This window comes from Leucoraja erinacea, chromosome 16 (assembly GCF_028641065.1).
Source record: "Leucoraja erinacea ecotype New England chromosome 16, Leri_hhj_1, whole genome shotgun sequence".
In the NCBI taxonomy this organism is placed as follows: Eukaryota; Metazoa; Chordata; class Chondrichthyes; order Rajiformes; family Rajidae; genus Leucoraja; species Leucoraja erinaceus.
In genome coordinates, this window is record NC_073392.1 from 3,790,288 (window position 1) to 3,803,839 (window position 13,552).

Sequence of the window (13,552 nt, forward strand, 5' to 3'; positions counted from 1 at the left end):
CCATCTATACTAGTCAAGAGTGTTTTACTGTCATACGTCCCGGAGGGAACAATGAAATTCTCACTTGCTGCAGCACAACAGAATATGTGAATATGTACACATTGTATATAACGGGGGGAAAAAAAGAAAAAGTTCAATAAATAACAAATATAGTGCAAATAACAAATAATAATATCGTCTTTTGCAGTTCAGAGCTCAGAGCTTATTCATTGTGTTTAATAGCCTGATGGCTGTGGGGAAGTAGCTGTTCCTGAACCTGGACGTTACTAGTCCCACCTGCCCCGCTCTTGGTAGCAATGTTACAAAATTTTGAGATTTTAAAAATCAAGTCTGCAATTTATCCCATCAGATAAAGCATAACAAGTTTAATTTGACACCAAATTCACTTTCATATCTCAAGTATTAAAAAAGTTATGGCCATTTTCATACTCGGAAATTAGCATCTTGTTCCCTATTGATTTTCAATGGACATTACAAAAAAGCTGTGATCTTGGATTGTCAACAGGCCATTTCTTAAGGAAAGATTAACATTTTTAAATAGCCTAAGTGTCCAAAGATTATTCACAAATAATTCACAATATAACATGATTTTTATATCTAATTTACATTAATTTATAGGCCAAATGGAAGGAATTTAGTGTTCAATTGCTGTAAATAAATGCCCATTTAAATCGGCTTTCTAGTGGGTTTCTGTGAACGCGCTGGTTTAGAATGTTGACATAGCGCTGGATTAGTGCCCTCAAATGCCGAGAAAAATACTGGGGGATATAAAAAGCCCAAAATGAACTACTCGCTATAGATAACTTGATATTCAGGGTTATATATATGCCCCATTTAATGTAAAAATAAGGTACATACCTTTAATTGTTTGCTTTATAAAACCCTGGGGCTGCGAGAGGTTGCGGAATCAGAGAGTAATTTAAAAACTATTAGAACTATATTATCAAGGCCTATAAAACTAATAATACCTTTTGCGACCGGGTCTTGCAGCGATTTTTCGTTAATGATTTACTAGGCTGAACATCTGCGATTAGTACAGCCTAGTAAAAATCGCGTTTTAAACCCGCCCCCTCCAAACAGCGCCAAAATCGCGGACCTGGCTGTGGGCAGATTCCCAATGACGATTCAGGTAGGTTTTGTAACATACCTACTCTTGGTCCATGTCCCTCCAATCCTGTCCTATCCACGTTCCTGTCTAACTATTTTTTAAACGCCGGGATGGTCCCTGCCTCAACTACTTCCTCCGGCAGCTCGTTCCATATACAATAGACAATAGGTGCAGGAGGAGGCCATTCGGCCCTTCGAGCCAGCACCGCCATTCAATGTGATCATGGCTGATCATCCCCAATCAGTACCCCGTTCCTGCCTTCTCCCCATATCCCCTGACTCCGCTATCTTTAAGAGCCCTATCTAGCTCTCGCTTGAAAGCATCCAGAGAACCTGCCTCCACCGCCCTCTGAGGCAGAGAATTCCACAGACTCACCACCCTCTGTGAGAAAAAGTGGTTCCTCGTCTCCATTCTAAATGGCTTACCCCTTATACCCACCACCTTTGTGTGAAAAAGTTACCCCATGGTCTCCTATCAAATTCTTCCCATCTATTTACGGATATAAACATGTGAAGCATTTCACAATTTATTCATCAGCTTTTCTGCATTGAGAACTTTTTAGCGCTGCTTTCCTCGAACGCACGCAGAGACGACAGTTCTTTATTCACATAAACATTATGAACCATTGTAATTAAGAAAGTAACTGCAATAACAGATGTTTTGTGCTTTCAATCCCCAAGACAGCGCGCAATGTACCAGTTGTTGAAACCAAGAATTAAATTAGTTTAATTACTTGAAGCCAGCCCAAGTCATTATTAATGGAGATACCACTTTACAATTAATGAACACTATTTGCGGTGAAACTTATTAACCGACTTAACACATAAAACATTGAGCAAGGTTCATGCTTACAGCAATTCTGTCGAGAAGTCTTGTCCCACTGGTACACAGAGCTGTAGCACAAGGAAGCGTTGAATAAGACCAACTAAAATGGAAGACAAACAGAAATGTAAAATTCATTTATTTTTAACCATGCATGATAGTCAATGAAGTACAACTGCTCAAATGAAGACAATCCAAGTACAACTACATCAGTGGGAAGGAAGTGTAGATGCCAGTTTACACTGGAGATGGACAAAATGCTGGAGTAACTCAACGGGTCAGGCAGCATCGCTGGAGAGAAGGAACAGGTGACGTTTTGGGTCGAGACCCCTCTTCGGACAGAGAGTCAGGGGAGAGGGGAACAAGCGATATGGACGGTGATGTGGAGAGATATAGAAGAGATGAATGAAAGATACGCAAAAAGTAACGATGATCGAGGAAAGATGGAGCCCACAACGGTGTCTGGAGATTGAGGGGGAAAGGGGGGGGGATGGATGCGAGTCCAGATGGGGTATAGGGAAGAAGGGGAGAAGGGAGGGGGGGTGGGGTGTGAGGGGGGACTGGAAAGTCCACATGAGTCTGAACAAGAGTCTCAATCCAAAACTTATCACCTATTCCTTCTCTCCAGAGATGCTGGCTGCTCCGCTGAGTTACTCCAACATGTTGTGTCTATCTACAATTGAATTTGCATCAAAATATTGGTTAGACACAAAATACTGGAGTAACTCAGCGAGGACAGGCAGCATCTCTGGAGAGAAGGGATGGGTGACGTTTCGGGTCGAGACCCTTCTTCAGACTTCTCCGTTGACTCCTCCCACTTCGTCCAAGTCCAAGGCGTAGCTATGGGAACCCGCATGGGCCCCAGCTATGCCTGCCTCTCTGTAGGGTACGTTGAACAACCCCTGTTCCAGGAGTACACTGGCCCAATCCCCGAACTCTATCTCCGTTGCATTGATGACTGCATTGGTGCTACCTCCTGCATCCATGCAGAACTCATGGACTTCATCAACTTCAACACCAATTTTTTTTTAAATCTTTCCGACTTCAAAATGTCATCTACACTCTATGCAACTTTCTCAATAATCTACTCCTTACAATATTCTGTGTAAGAAAGAATTGCAGATGCTGGTAAAATCAAAGGTAGACACAAAATGCTGGAGTAACTCAGCAGGTGAGGCAGTATCTTTGGAGAGAAGGAATGGGCGACGTTTCGGGTCGAGACCTGAGGGTAACTCAGCGAGTGAGGCAGCATCTATGTTTCTATCGAGTTAAAGTCCTGTCCCACTGTACGAGTTCATTCAAGAGCTCTCCCGAGTTAAAAAAAAAATCAAACTCGTGGTATGCACGGAGAATAATAATAATAATAATAATAATAATATTTATTTATATAGCACTTTTAAACAAAATCACTTTGAACCAAAGTGCTTTACAGAGATTGATTAAACTAATTGAATAGATTAAATGTCAATAAATCCATACAAAATAAAAAAGAAAAAGAAAAAAGACACAGAACAGTACACTATAGAAATCAACAAGAAACGTCCCCCTATAATGAACGTAGCGGGTACGTCGGAGCTCGGGGACGTCTCGTCGCGGCTCGTAACGCTAGCGGCAGGTACACAGGAAGACTCGCTAACGGCAGGTAAGATTTTTCAACATGATGAAAAATGTCCACGAGAGCCCCGATTACCGACAAGCGGCCATTACCGTAAATCTCCGAGTTCGAATCAGGGATAACTCAGGAGAACTCTTGGAATGAACTCTTACCGTGGGACAGGGCTATTAGATAGAGCTCTAGGGGCTAGTGGAATCAAGGGATATGGGGAGAAGGCTGGCACGGGTTATTGATTCTCTCCACAGATGCTGCCTCACCCACTGTGTTGCTCCAGCAATCTTGCGTCTCCCTTCAATACAATATTCCATTTTCTTCTTAAGTGCCTATATCCCGACTGAACAGCAAAATAGTCTTTAAGAGCATAAATTACTACACTTCCACTTTTAGTGTTAGAATCTCAGTGTTCTATTTGGAAACTTAGCAGGATTCCAGGAGTTTTGATTTGTCTATGAAACGCTGCATTTTGAAGGCAGCTCATTTAAGATTCCTTTGAAAGTATTTATAGTAATTGGAGCGCCATGCTGCCCTTTGCATTCAAAGCATCAAACACAAAACGGGTAATTAGATTGGGCCACATTGGTAATAATTGCTGTTCTGTTTAAGAGGATTCTCTTGAACATCTACAGGTGCACGATAGAGAGCAAACTGACTGGCTGCATCGTGGCCTGGTTCGGCAACTTGAACGTCCAGGAGCGGAAAAGACTACAGAAAGTTGTGACCACTGCCCGGTCCATCACTGGCTCTGACCTCCCCACCATCGAAGGGATCTATCGCAGTCGCTGCCTCAAAAAGGTTGCCAACATCATCAAAAACCCACACCATCCTGGCCACACACTCATCTCACCCCTGCCACCAGGAACCAGGAAACTGTAAGGTCCAGGTTCAGGAACAGCTTCTTCCCCACAACCATCAGACCTACAAACCCTACAAACACCAAAACCTCATAAGCGATGAACTCCAATAGCCTATTATTATTATTATTGCACTGTTATTGTTTGTTTTATTTTAGTTTTGTTACATTATTTAATATGATTACAAATTCTGCTGTACTTCAGCAGGTAAGAAATTCATTGTTCCATCTGGGACACATGACAATAAAACACTCTTGATCAGAAAATGGCCACAGCATAAAACGGCATTTGTTACAGGTGCTTCAGTATGGGGAGAAGGCAGGAACGGGGTACTGATTGGGGATGATCAGCCATGATCACATTGAATGGTGGTGCTGGCTTGATGGTGTGCGGGCCGGATGGTGTGGGTTGTCCACAACCCAGATGGGTGTGAATTTGTGGAATTCTCTGGATGTCTTCAAGAGAGAGTCAAGGGCCTGTCCCACTTGCGGGATTTTTTTCGGCGACTGCCGGCACCCGTCATAGTTGCAGCAGGTGGCTGAAAATGTTCAACGTGATGAAAATCCAGCGGCGACCAGAAAAAGGTTCGACTCTTTGGGCGACTACTCACGACCATGCAGCCTTCACCACGCGACATGTCGACCCGTGTCACCTGTTTGGTCGTGAGTAGTCGCCTCAAAGAGTCGTACCTTTTTCTGGTCGTTGCTGGATCTTCGACGTTGAAAATTTCCGGCAAGCTGATGAGACTATGGCGGGTGCCAGCAAGTTGCCGAAAAAAATCGCATAAGCGGGACAGGCCCTTTATATTTAGCTCTTAGGGCTAAGGGATATGGGGGAAAAGCAGGAGCTGTGTACTGATTTTGGGTGATCAGCAAAGATCATGTTGAATGGCTCGAAGGGCCAAATGCTTCTATCTAATTCGCTGAGATTTCGGCCCACCGAATCCGCGCTGGCCAGCGATCCCCGCACCTTAACACCATCCTACACAAACTAGGTGCAATTTACAATTTTACCAAGCCAATTAACCTACAAACCTGTATGTCTTTGGAGCGTGGCAGGAAGACACGCAGGTCGCAGGGAGAACGTGCAAACTCCATACAGAGAGCACACGTAGTCAGGATCGAACCCGGGTCTCCGGCGCCGTAAGGCAACACTCTACCACTGCGCCACCGTTGTTGTGGTTAATGTATTGGTTCGAATTTGTTTGGTTCAATGTGACGTTGGTAGGAGATTTAAATGGGGGTAGAAATGCGTCATCTGTTCCTCATGCCGAACGCACCATATGACAATATCTGGCAGTCACCTCTGGTTCCACTACTTAGTTACACTGATTTCAATGGAACATCTGCAGCAGCCTATAATATATTTAGATTTAACCTAATTGGTCAATCCAAGGCTGTGCTTTTCTTTCAGACTTCGACACTGCCGAGGGTGAATTTAAAATAGATTGGAGAAGCCTCATTGTTCCCACGTTACTGGCACAAAGGAAACGTTGGAAATCTTTCAAATTACTTTTCGCTTAGTTTAAGGGAGACAAAAATGCTGGAGAAACTCAGCGGGTGAGGCAGCATCTATGGAGAGAAGGAGTAGGTGACGTTTTGGGTCGAGACCCTTCATCAGTCTGAGGAAGGGTCTCGATCCGAAACCTCGCCTATTCCTTCGCTCCATAGACGCTGCCTCACCCGCTGAGTTTCTCCAGCATTTTTCTTCACCCCCGATTTTTCCAGCATCTGCAGTTCTTTCTTAAACGTTTATTTTAGTTTGGAGATACAGCACGGAAATAGACCCTTCGGCCCACCGAGTCCACCCTGTCCAGCGATCCCCACACATTAATACTATCCCACACACACACACACACACACACACACACTAGGGAACATTTACAATTACACCAAGCCAATTAACCTGCAAATCTGCACGTCTTTGCAGTGTGGGGGAAACCGGAGATCCCGGAGAAAACCCACGCGGTCACGGGGAGAATGTACAAACTCCGTACAGACAGCGCCCATAGGCAGGATCGAACCCGGATCTCTGGCACTGTGAGGCAGCAACTCTACCGCTGCGCCACCGTGCCGCATTTTTTTCTCTGCCGGGCGAACAAATGAGCAAGTGTCATTCACAGTAATCACTCAACAGTTAAAAAAAAACAAGATTTGTACGCTGCTTCTGATCGGTAAACCACAAAATAAAAGCACAGGTGCCAGAAACACCTAAAATAAAAACACAATTTGCTGGGTTGTAGAATGGGTTTGTAAAGCATCGATGTTTAGTTTCAATAGACAATAGTCAATAGATGCAGCAGTAGGCCATTCGGCCCTTCGAGCCAGCACCGCCATTCAATGTGATCATGGCTGATCATCCACAATCAGTACCCTGTTCCTGCCTTCTCTCCATATCCCCTGACTCCACTATCTTTAAGAGCCCTATCTAGCCCTCTCTTGAAAGTATCCAGAGAACCGGCCTCCGCCGCCCTCTGAGGCAGAGAATTCCACAGACTCACAACTCTCTGTGTGAAAAAGTGTCTCCTCATCTCCGTTCTAAATGGCTTACTCATTATTCTTAAAATAACCTTGGAACAACCTTAAACTTCTTGTTGCCTGCAGGTCTTCTTGTTGTTTATGATAGTGGTCTGTAACATATTATATTTACAGTATCTGTGTTGGAAGTTTTTTGTGTGTATGTGTGTAGGTATGTGTGTGGGGGGCAGGGGGGGGGGGGGGTGGGGAAACTTTAAAAATATATCCCCTGCATGGAGAACCCGACCTTTTCTCTGTCGGGTCTCCGTTGTCGTTGGGGCCTAGCACCGTGGAGCAGCCTCCAGCAGGAACGTCCTGGGGCTCCAGTCACGGAGCCTGCGGACCTACTCACCATCGCGGAGCTGGAGGAGCGGTGGTGGCGAGCTGCTGCGACCCGACCCCGGGGATTCGGAGGCTCCAACCGCAGGTCTGGCAGACAGGAACACTGGGAGCCTGCGGGTCCCTGCTGGGAGACCTCTTTTCGGGGCTTCCGCAACGGCAACTTCACCCGCCCAAGTTGTGGGGTTGAAGATTACCTGGAGCGGGGCCTTACATCATCGCCCCGCGCGGCTTGGGGGACTTTGCTAGCACCCGCCGGGGGCTCCAACAACAAGACCCGGAGCTCGGCCTTGCATCACCCGGCGGCGTAAATGGCCGCGGGACAATTACCATCCCCCGCCGGGGGCTTTGACTTTGACTCTGACATCGGGAGGAGAATGCAGAGTGCAGGGGAGAGATAAGTCTTTGCCTTCCATCACAGCGAGGAGGAGATGCGCTGTGATGGATGTTTGTGTAAATTGTGTTGTGTCTTGGTTCTTTCTTGTGTGTATGACTGCAGAAACAACATTTCGTTTGAACCTCAATGGGGTTCAAATGACAAATAAATTGTATTGTATTGTATTAAGGAACTGCAGATGCTTGTTTAAACCGAAGATGAAAACTAAAAGCTGGAGTAACTCAGCCGGTCAGACAGCATCTCTGGAGAGAAGGTCTCGACCCTGTTCCTTTTCTCCCAGAGATGCTGTCACACCCGCTGAGTTACTCCAACTTTTTGTATCTGATGTTTACATTTCTGTTGTGCTGCTGCAAGTAAGAATTGTTTTAAATATATATTTTTATGAAGATATTTGTTTGCATTTCAAGTCAAGTCAACTTTATTTGTCACATACACATACAAGAAATGAAATGAAAGTGGCAATGCCTGCGGGACTGTGCAAAACAACAGAACAGACCCAGTATTTACAAAAATACGTTTTGAGGATGTATAGAAATATCAGAAAGGTTTGTACATATATTGGCCTAAGCCTTAAAGATCTTTTTAGTTGGAACAAGGCATGACTAGTCAAAGGAAACGTACAGTGGGTAAAACCCTGTGATGGTTTTGTGCAGGATTGATGCACCAGGTGGGACTCATGTCGTTTATACATAAGCCCTTGTGGAATTGAGGCAAATGAGAAGGGATTTGCTAGACATTTTTCTTTCTTCTCTGCGGTGTGTGAAGATAACAGCCGGCCGTGGGCCTGAAATTCCCAAAGGGGTCCCTGTAAAACGTGGCAAGATTCCTGAAGGCAGTCGACAACGTTTCTGATTTATATATCAAAAGGCTAATGGGTAATAGCTTGGATCTAACTTTCTTAATTACACTTAACGGCCTCCGGCAGAGTTTGCAGTAACTATTTCAAAAAAGTCCATTTACCAAATTCTGATGGATGACATACACCGAACAATAAAAGAACATGTCAAAACATGGCGCGCAAGACAAATTAATTCTGAAACCACAATGTAAAAGGTCATGCACGCAAATTGGGTAGTGACCAAACTAATATCTACTTATGGGGATTATAACTTCTGCTGGATCAGAAGGAGGAAAACCATAACAGTGAGGCCCACTGTAAATTGGAGGAGCAGCACCTCATATTTCGCTTGGGTAGTTTACACCCCAGCAGTATGAACATTGACTTCTCCAATTTCAGGTGGTACTTGCTTTCTCCCTCCTTCCCCTCCCCTTCCCAGCTCTCCCACAACCCACTGTCTCCGCCTCTTCCTTCCGCCCCACCACCCCAACATCAGTCTGAAGAAGGGTCTCGACCCGAAATGTCACCTGTTCCTTCGCTCCATAGATGCTGCCCCACCCGCTGAGTTTCTCCAGCATTTTTATCTATCTACTGTAACAATGGATGTGATTCGCAGTGAAATTGATCCTGGAAGGCTGGACATGATGCTGCCAACACCGCCCCCAGCAGATCCTGGCACTTGCCATTCTCTGTTTATGTAAAAAAAACCTTGCCCCGCTTATTTGCATTAAATGAGAATGAGATGAGAAGAACATCTCACTTCTCAATTAGATGAGAAGAACTTTTTTTCACACAGAGAGTGGTGAATCTCTGGAACTCTCTGCCACAGAGGGTATTTGAGGCCAGTTCATTGGCTATATTTAAGAGGGAGTTAGATGTGGCCCTTCTGGCTAAGGGGATCAGGGGGTATGGAGAGAAGGCAGGTACGGGATACCGAGTTGGATGATCAGCCATGATCATATTGAATGGCGGTGCAGGCTCGAAGGGCCGAATGACCTACTCCTGCACCTAATTTCTATGTTTCTATGTTTCTAAATGTTATCCCTATTTAAGCTATGCCCTCCAGCATTTGTTATTTCCATCCTGGGCAAAACATTCTGCCCACCTAGGATTATCTAAAAAGCTGGAGTAACTCAGCGGGACGGGCAGCATCTCTGGAGAGAAGGAATGGGTGGCGTATCGGGTCGAGACCCTTCTTCAGACTGGAATGATGCTTCCATCCTGGGGGAGAAGATTCCGACTGCCCACCTGTCTGGAAACGGAAATTAATAAAATCGCTTTGCCCCTGCCTGCACCGATACGAAAAATACGGGAACATCTCCAGATACCTTTTAGCAACGAGACTTCCCTCGACATTGCGTGCAATTCCCCATTGCCCCATTGCAGGAAGGTTGTGGAGGCTTGGGAGAAGGTGAAGAGCAGGTCTACCAAAATGCTGCCCAAGATCCCGGGGCAAAATGCTGGAGCAACTCAGTGGGACAGGCAGCATCTCTGGAACGAAGGAATGGGTGACGTTACGGGTGGAGATACTTGTTCAGACTGAGAGTCAGGGAGAGGGAGATACAGAGATATGGAAGGGTAAGATGCAATCTGGAAGGAAAGAGGTTGGGAAAACTTAGATTATTTTCTCTGCAATGCTGAAGGCTCAGGGGAGACCTGATAGAAGTGTCTAAAAGGCACATGTTGGGTAGGCAGTCAGAACCTTTTTTCCCCCCAAGATGGAAAAATCAAATACCAGGGGGCATAGTTTTAAGGCGAGAGGGGCAAAGTTTAAAGGAGATGTGTGGGGACAAGTTTTATTTTACCGCAGAGAGTGATGAGTGCCTGGGGCATGCTGCCAGGGGTGGTGGCATCAGAAATGTCTGATCACATCTTCAAGTTTGGGCGAGATTGAATGCGAATGCCTCAACACGTGGTGTTGGAACAGTCCGGTCTAAAATAGTCACCACCATTAAACATTTCCCACAGTAGGTGGGTGGATAGAGAGATGGATCTAAACTGTATGCAGAGCCTGGGTGGGCCGAGGAGATGGCAAGGGTCCATGGTCCAATGATCCATCATCTCAAAGCCCCAAAATAAAGTAGCTTCGGAACGTAGCATCCTCTTGATGTCAGGAATGGCTCATGGTCAGCAAACGCCAAGAGCAAGAGGAGCCTATTACTACAGAGAATACACATCGCCCTGCTTGTTTGAAGCCAATTTTATTCAGCGAACAATCTCTGAAAAGAGTTGGTGGTTCTGATCATTCAACAATTTTAGTTCCCCTTGATTTGGGGCAAAGTGATTTTTTTTTGATGATCAGTCCGGAGAAGGGTCTCGACCATTCCTTCTCTCCAGAGATGCTGCCTGATCCGCCGAGTTACGCCAGCATTTTGTGTCCATCTTCGATTTAAAACCAGCGTCTGCAGTCCCTTCCTGGGCATGATTTTATTAATTTCCGTTTCCAGACAGGTAGGTGGTCATAAACTGTTCCCCTCCCCCAGGATGGAATAATCATCGACAGGCAGTCGCTGCTTGTTGCCCAGGGTGGAAACATCAAATGCTAGAGGCCGCAGCTTAAACAGATAACATTTATTGGGCACAAGCGGGGCAAGTTACACAGAGGGTGGTGAGTGCCTGGGATTGCTGGGGGTTGGTGGTGGAGGCAGATACAATCTTGGCATCTACGAGACTTTTGGACAGGCGTATGGATATGCAGGGAATGGGGAGGGATATGGAATGTGTGCAGGTAGATAAGAGATGGTCGTGGCATCTTTGTTAGCACAGCCAGAATGGGCTGAAGGGCCTGTTCTTGTACTGCACTGCTCTATGTTCTAGCAGGCGAACAAATATTCCATTAAAATCATTAAGATAACACAAAGATAAAATAATTTGAACGTTTAGGCAGATAAAAATGCTGGAGAAACTCAGCGGGTGAGGCAGCATCTATGGAGTGAAGGAATAGGTGACGTCTCGGGTCGAGGCCCTTCCTCAGACCATTTGAACGTTGGTCATTTGAAGAATCTGTTAAGCCCAAGGTTTTATTTGAAAGTTATTAATTTGTAGAATATTGCCATTGTGTGTTTGACCCATGAAGAGCTGACCAGTTAATGAAAGCACGTGGACACAAACCCAGTACAAAGCTTGCCTTAAACAGCTCACACAATTCTTGAAGGGAAGATTCGTAAAGAAGCATCTCGGAGAACCATGGATAATTGAAACATCAATCCTTTCATGAGTGTTTAAAGTTTTAGCACAAATAGAATCAAAGGCATTTTCAGTACAGAATGTTTCTCTACACCTGCCAAAAAAGAGCTCATCTCACGTTTTTGCTTCAGGCCTTATAACCTTATAGGTTACAGCTCTTCAAGTATGCATTTCACAGGTTTAAAATGAGGAGGGAAAAGATTTAATGGGAACACGGGAGGAAACTTTTTCATGCAAAGGGTGGTGGGCGTATGGAACGAGTTGCCGGAGGAGGTAGTTGATGCAGGTACTATCGCAACCTTAAAGAAATGTTTAGATAGGCATGTGGATAGGACAGGTTTATAGACAATAGGCAATAGGTGAAGGAGTAGGCCATTCGGCCCTTCAAGCCAGCACCGCCATTCAATGTGATCATGGCTGATCATCCCCAATCAGTACCCCGTTCCTGCCTTCTCCCCATATCCCATGACTCTGCTATTATTAAGAGCCCTATCTAGCTCTCTCTTTAAAGTATCCAGAGAACCGGCCTCCACCGCCCTCTGAGGCAGAGAATTCCAGAGGGTTCTAGAGGGATATGGGCCAAATGCAGGCAGATGGGACTAGTGTCGATGGGGTAGGTTGGTCGGTGTGGGCCGAAGGGCCCGTTTACACGCTGTATGACTCTCTCCGAGTGTTTTTTGAAACACATGATGACTGTGAGTTCCAGATGTCCACTAGTCTTTGTGAAACAAAAAAACTCTCAATTCCCCTTTAATCTTCCTACTCATTAGTTCACAAACGAGTCCCTAGATTTTGACCTGAAAACTCATGAAACGAGGTGCCGGAGGAGGGATTGTTTAAGAAAGAACTGCAGATGCTGGAAAAATCAAAGGTAAACAAAAAATGCTGGCGAAATTCAGCGGGTGAGGCAGCATCTCTGGAGAGAAGGAATTGGCGACATTTCGGGTCGGGTCTACACTGTTGCTCAGCCCGCCTGAACCAACCTGACCTCCCGGTTGCTGAACACTTTAATTCTCCTTCCCATTCCTACACAGACCTCGGTCTCCTCCATTGTCAGAGTGAGGCTAAACGCAAATTGGAGGAACAGCGTCTCAGATTTCACTTGGGCAACTTACAGCCCAGTGGTATGAATATTGATTTATCTAACTTCAGGTAGCCCCGGCATTCTTTCTCTCTCTTCGGTGCTGGCTCGAAGGGCCGAATGGTCTACTCCTGCACCTATTGTCTATTGTCTATTCCTCCCCAACCCAAGTCGCACCAGCTTCTCGTTTCCACCCAACAAACAGCTAACAGTGGCCCGTACCCTTTACTTTTCTTCGCATCTTTCATTCATTGTTCTTTATCTCTCTGCATGATCGTCAATATCTCTCCTTTCCCTTATCCCTAACCAGTCTGAAGAAGTCTCGACCCGAAACATCGCCCATTCCTTCTCTCCAGAGATGCAGCCTGCCCTGCTGAGTTACTCCAGCTTTTTGTGTCTATCTATCTTTGGTTTAAACCAGCATCTGCAGTTCTTTCCTACACATAACACAGATGCTGCCTGACCCACTAAGTTACTCCAGCACATTGCCTTTTGCTCCACACACACGTAAATCTCCTTCACATTGTGTTTCTCAGCCATATTCACCCGGTAACTGCGTACAAAGATCACCCATCAAAATACAAATGTTCATAAATTAAAAATTTAATAAACAACGCGATTGCAATAACCAATTGAATGCATGGAAGAAATAATCGGAATGGTTTTTAAAAGCTGGCAACAAGCCAGAGGTAGCGACAACATTTTAAGGCCACAAGCTAATGCCATAGGTTTCTTGGAAATAAAACACTTGAGAATTATTCTGAGTTCAGAGGAAAAATTGGTATTAAAATGTAATAGT

General features: G+C 45.3%; 1 protein-coding gene across 1 annotated transcript in view; it reads right to left on the reverse strand.

Moving 5' to 3' along the window:
- Positions 1-13,552, reverse strand: part of LOC129704478 (protein CFAP20DC-like) — a 66,812-nt gene that overhangs the window by 35,728 nt on the left and 17,532 nt on the right. The window contains exon 4 of the mRNA XM_055647580.1: positions 1,961-2,033. Within this exon, the coding sequence (XP_055503555.1) occupies positions 1,961-2,033 (73 nt within the window). The remainder of the gene's footprint in view (positions 1-1,960; positions 2,034-13,552) is intronic.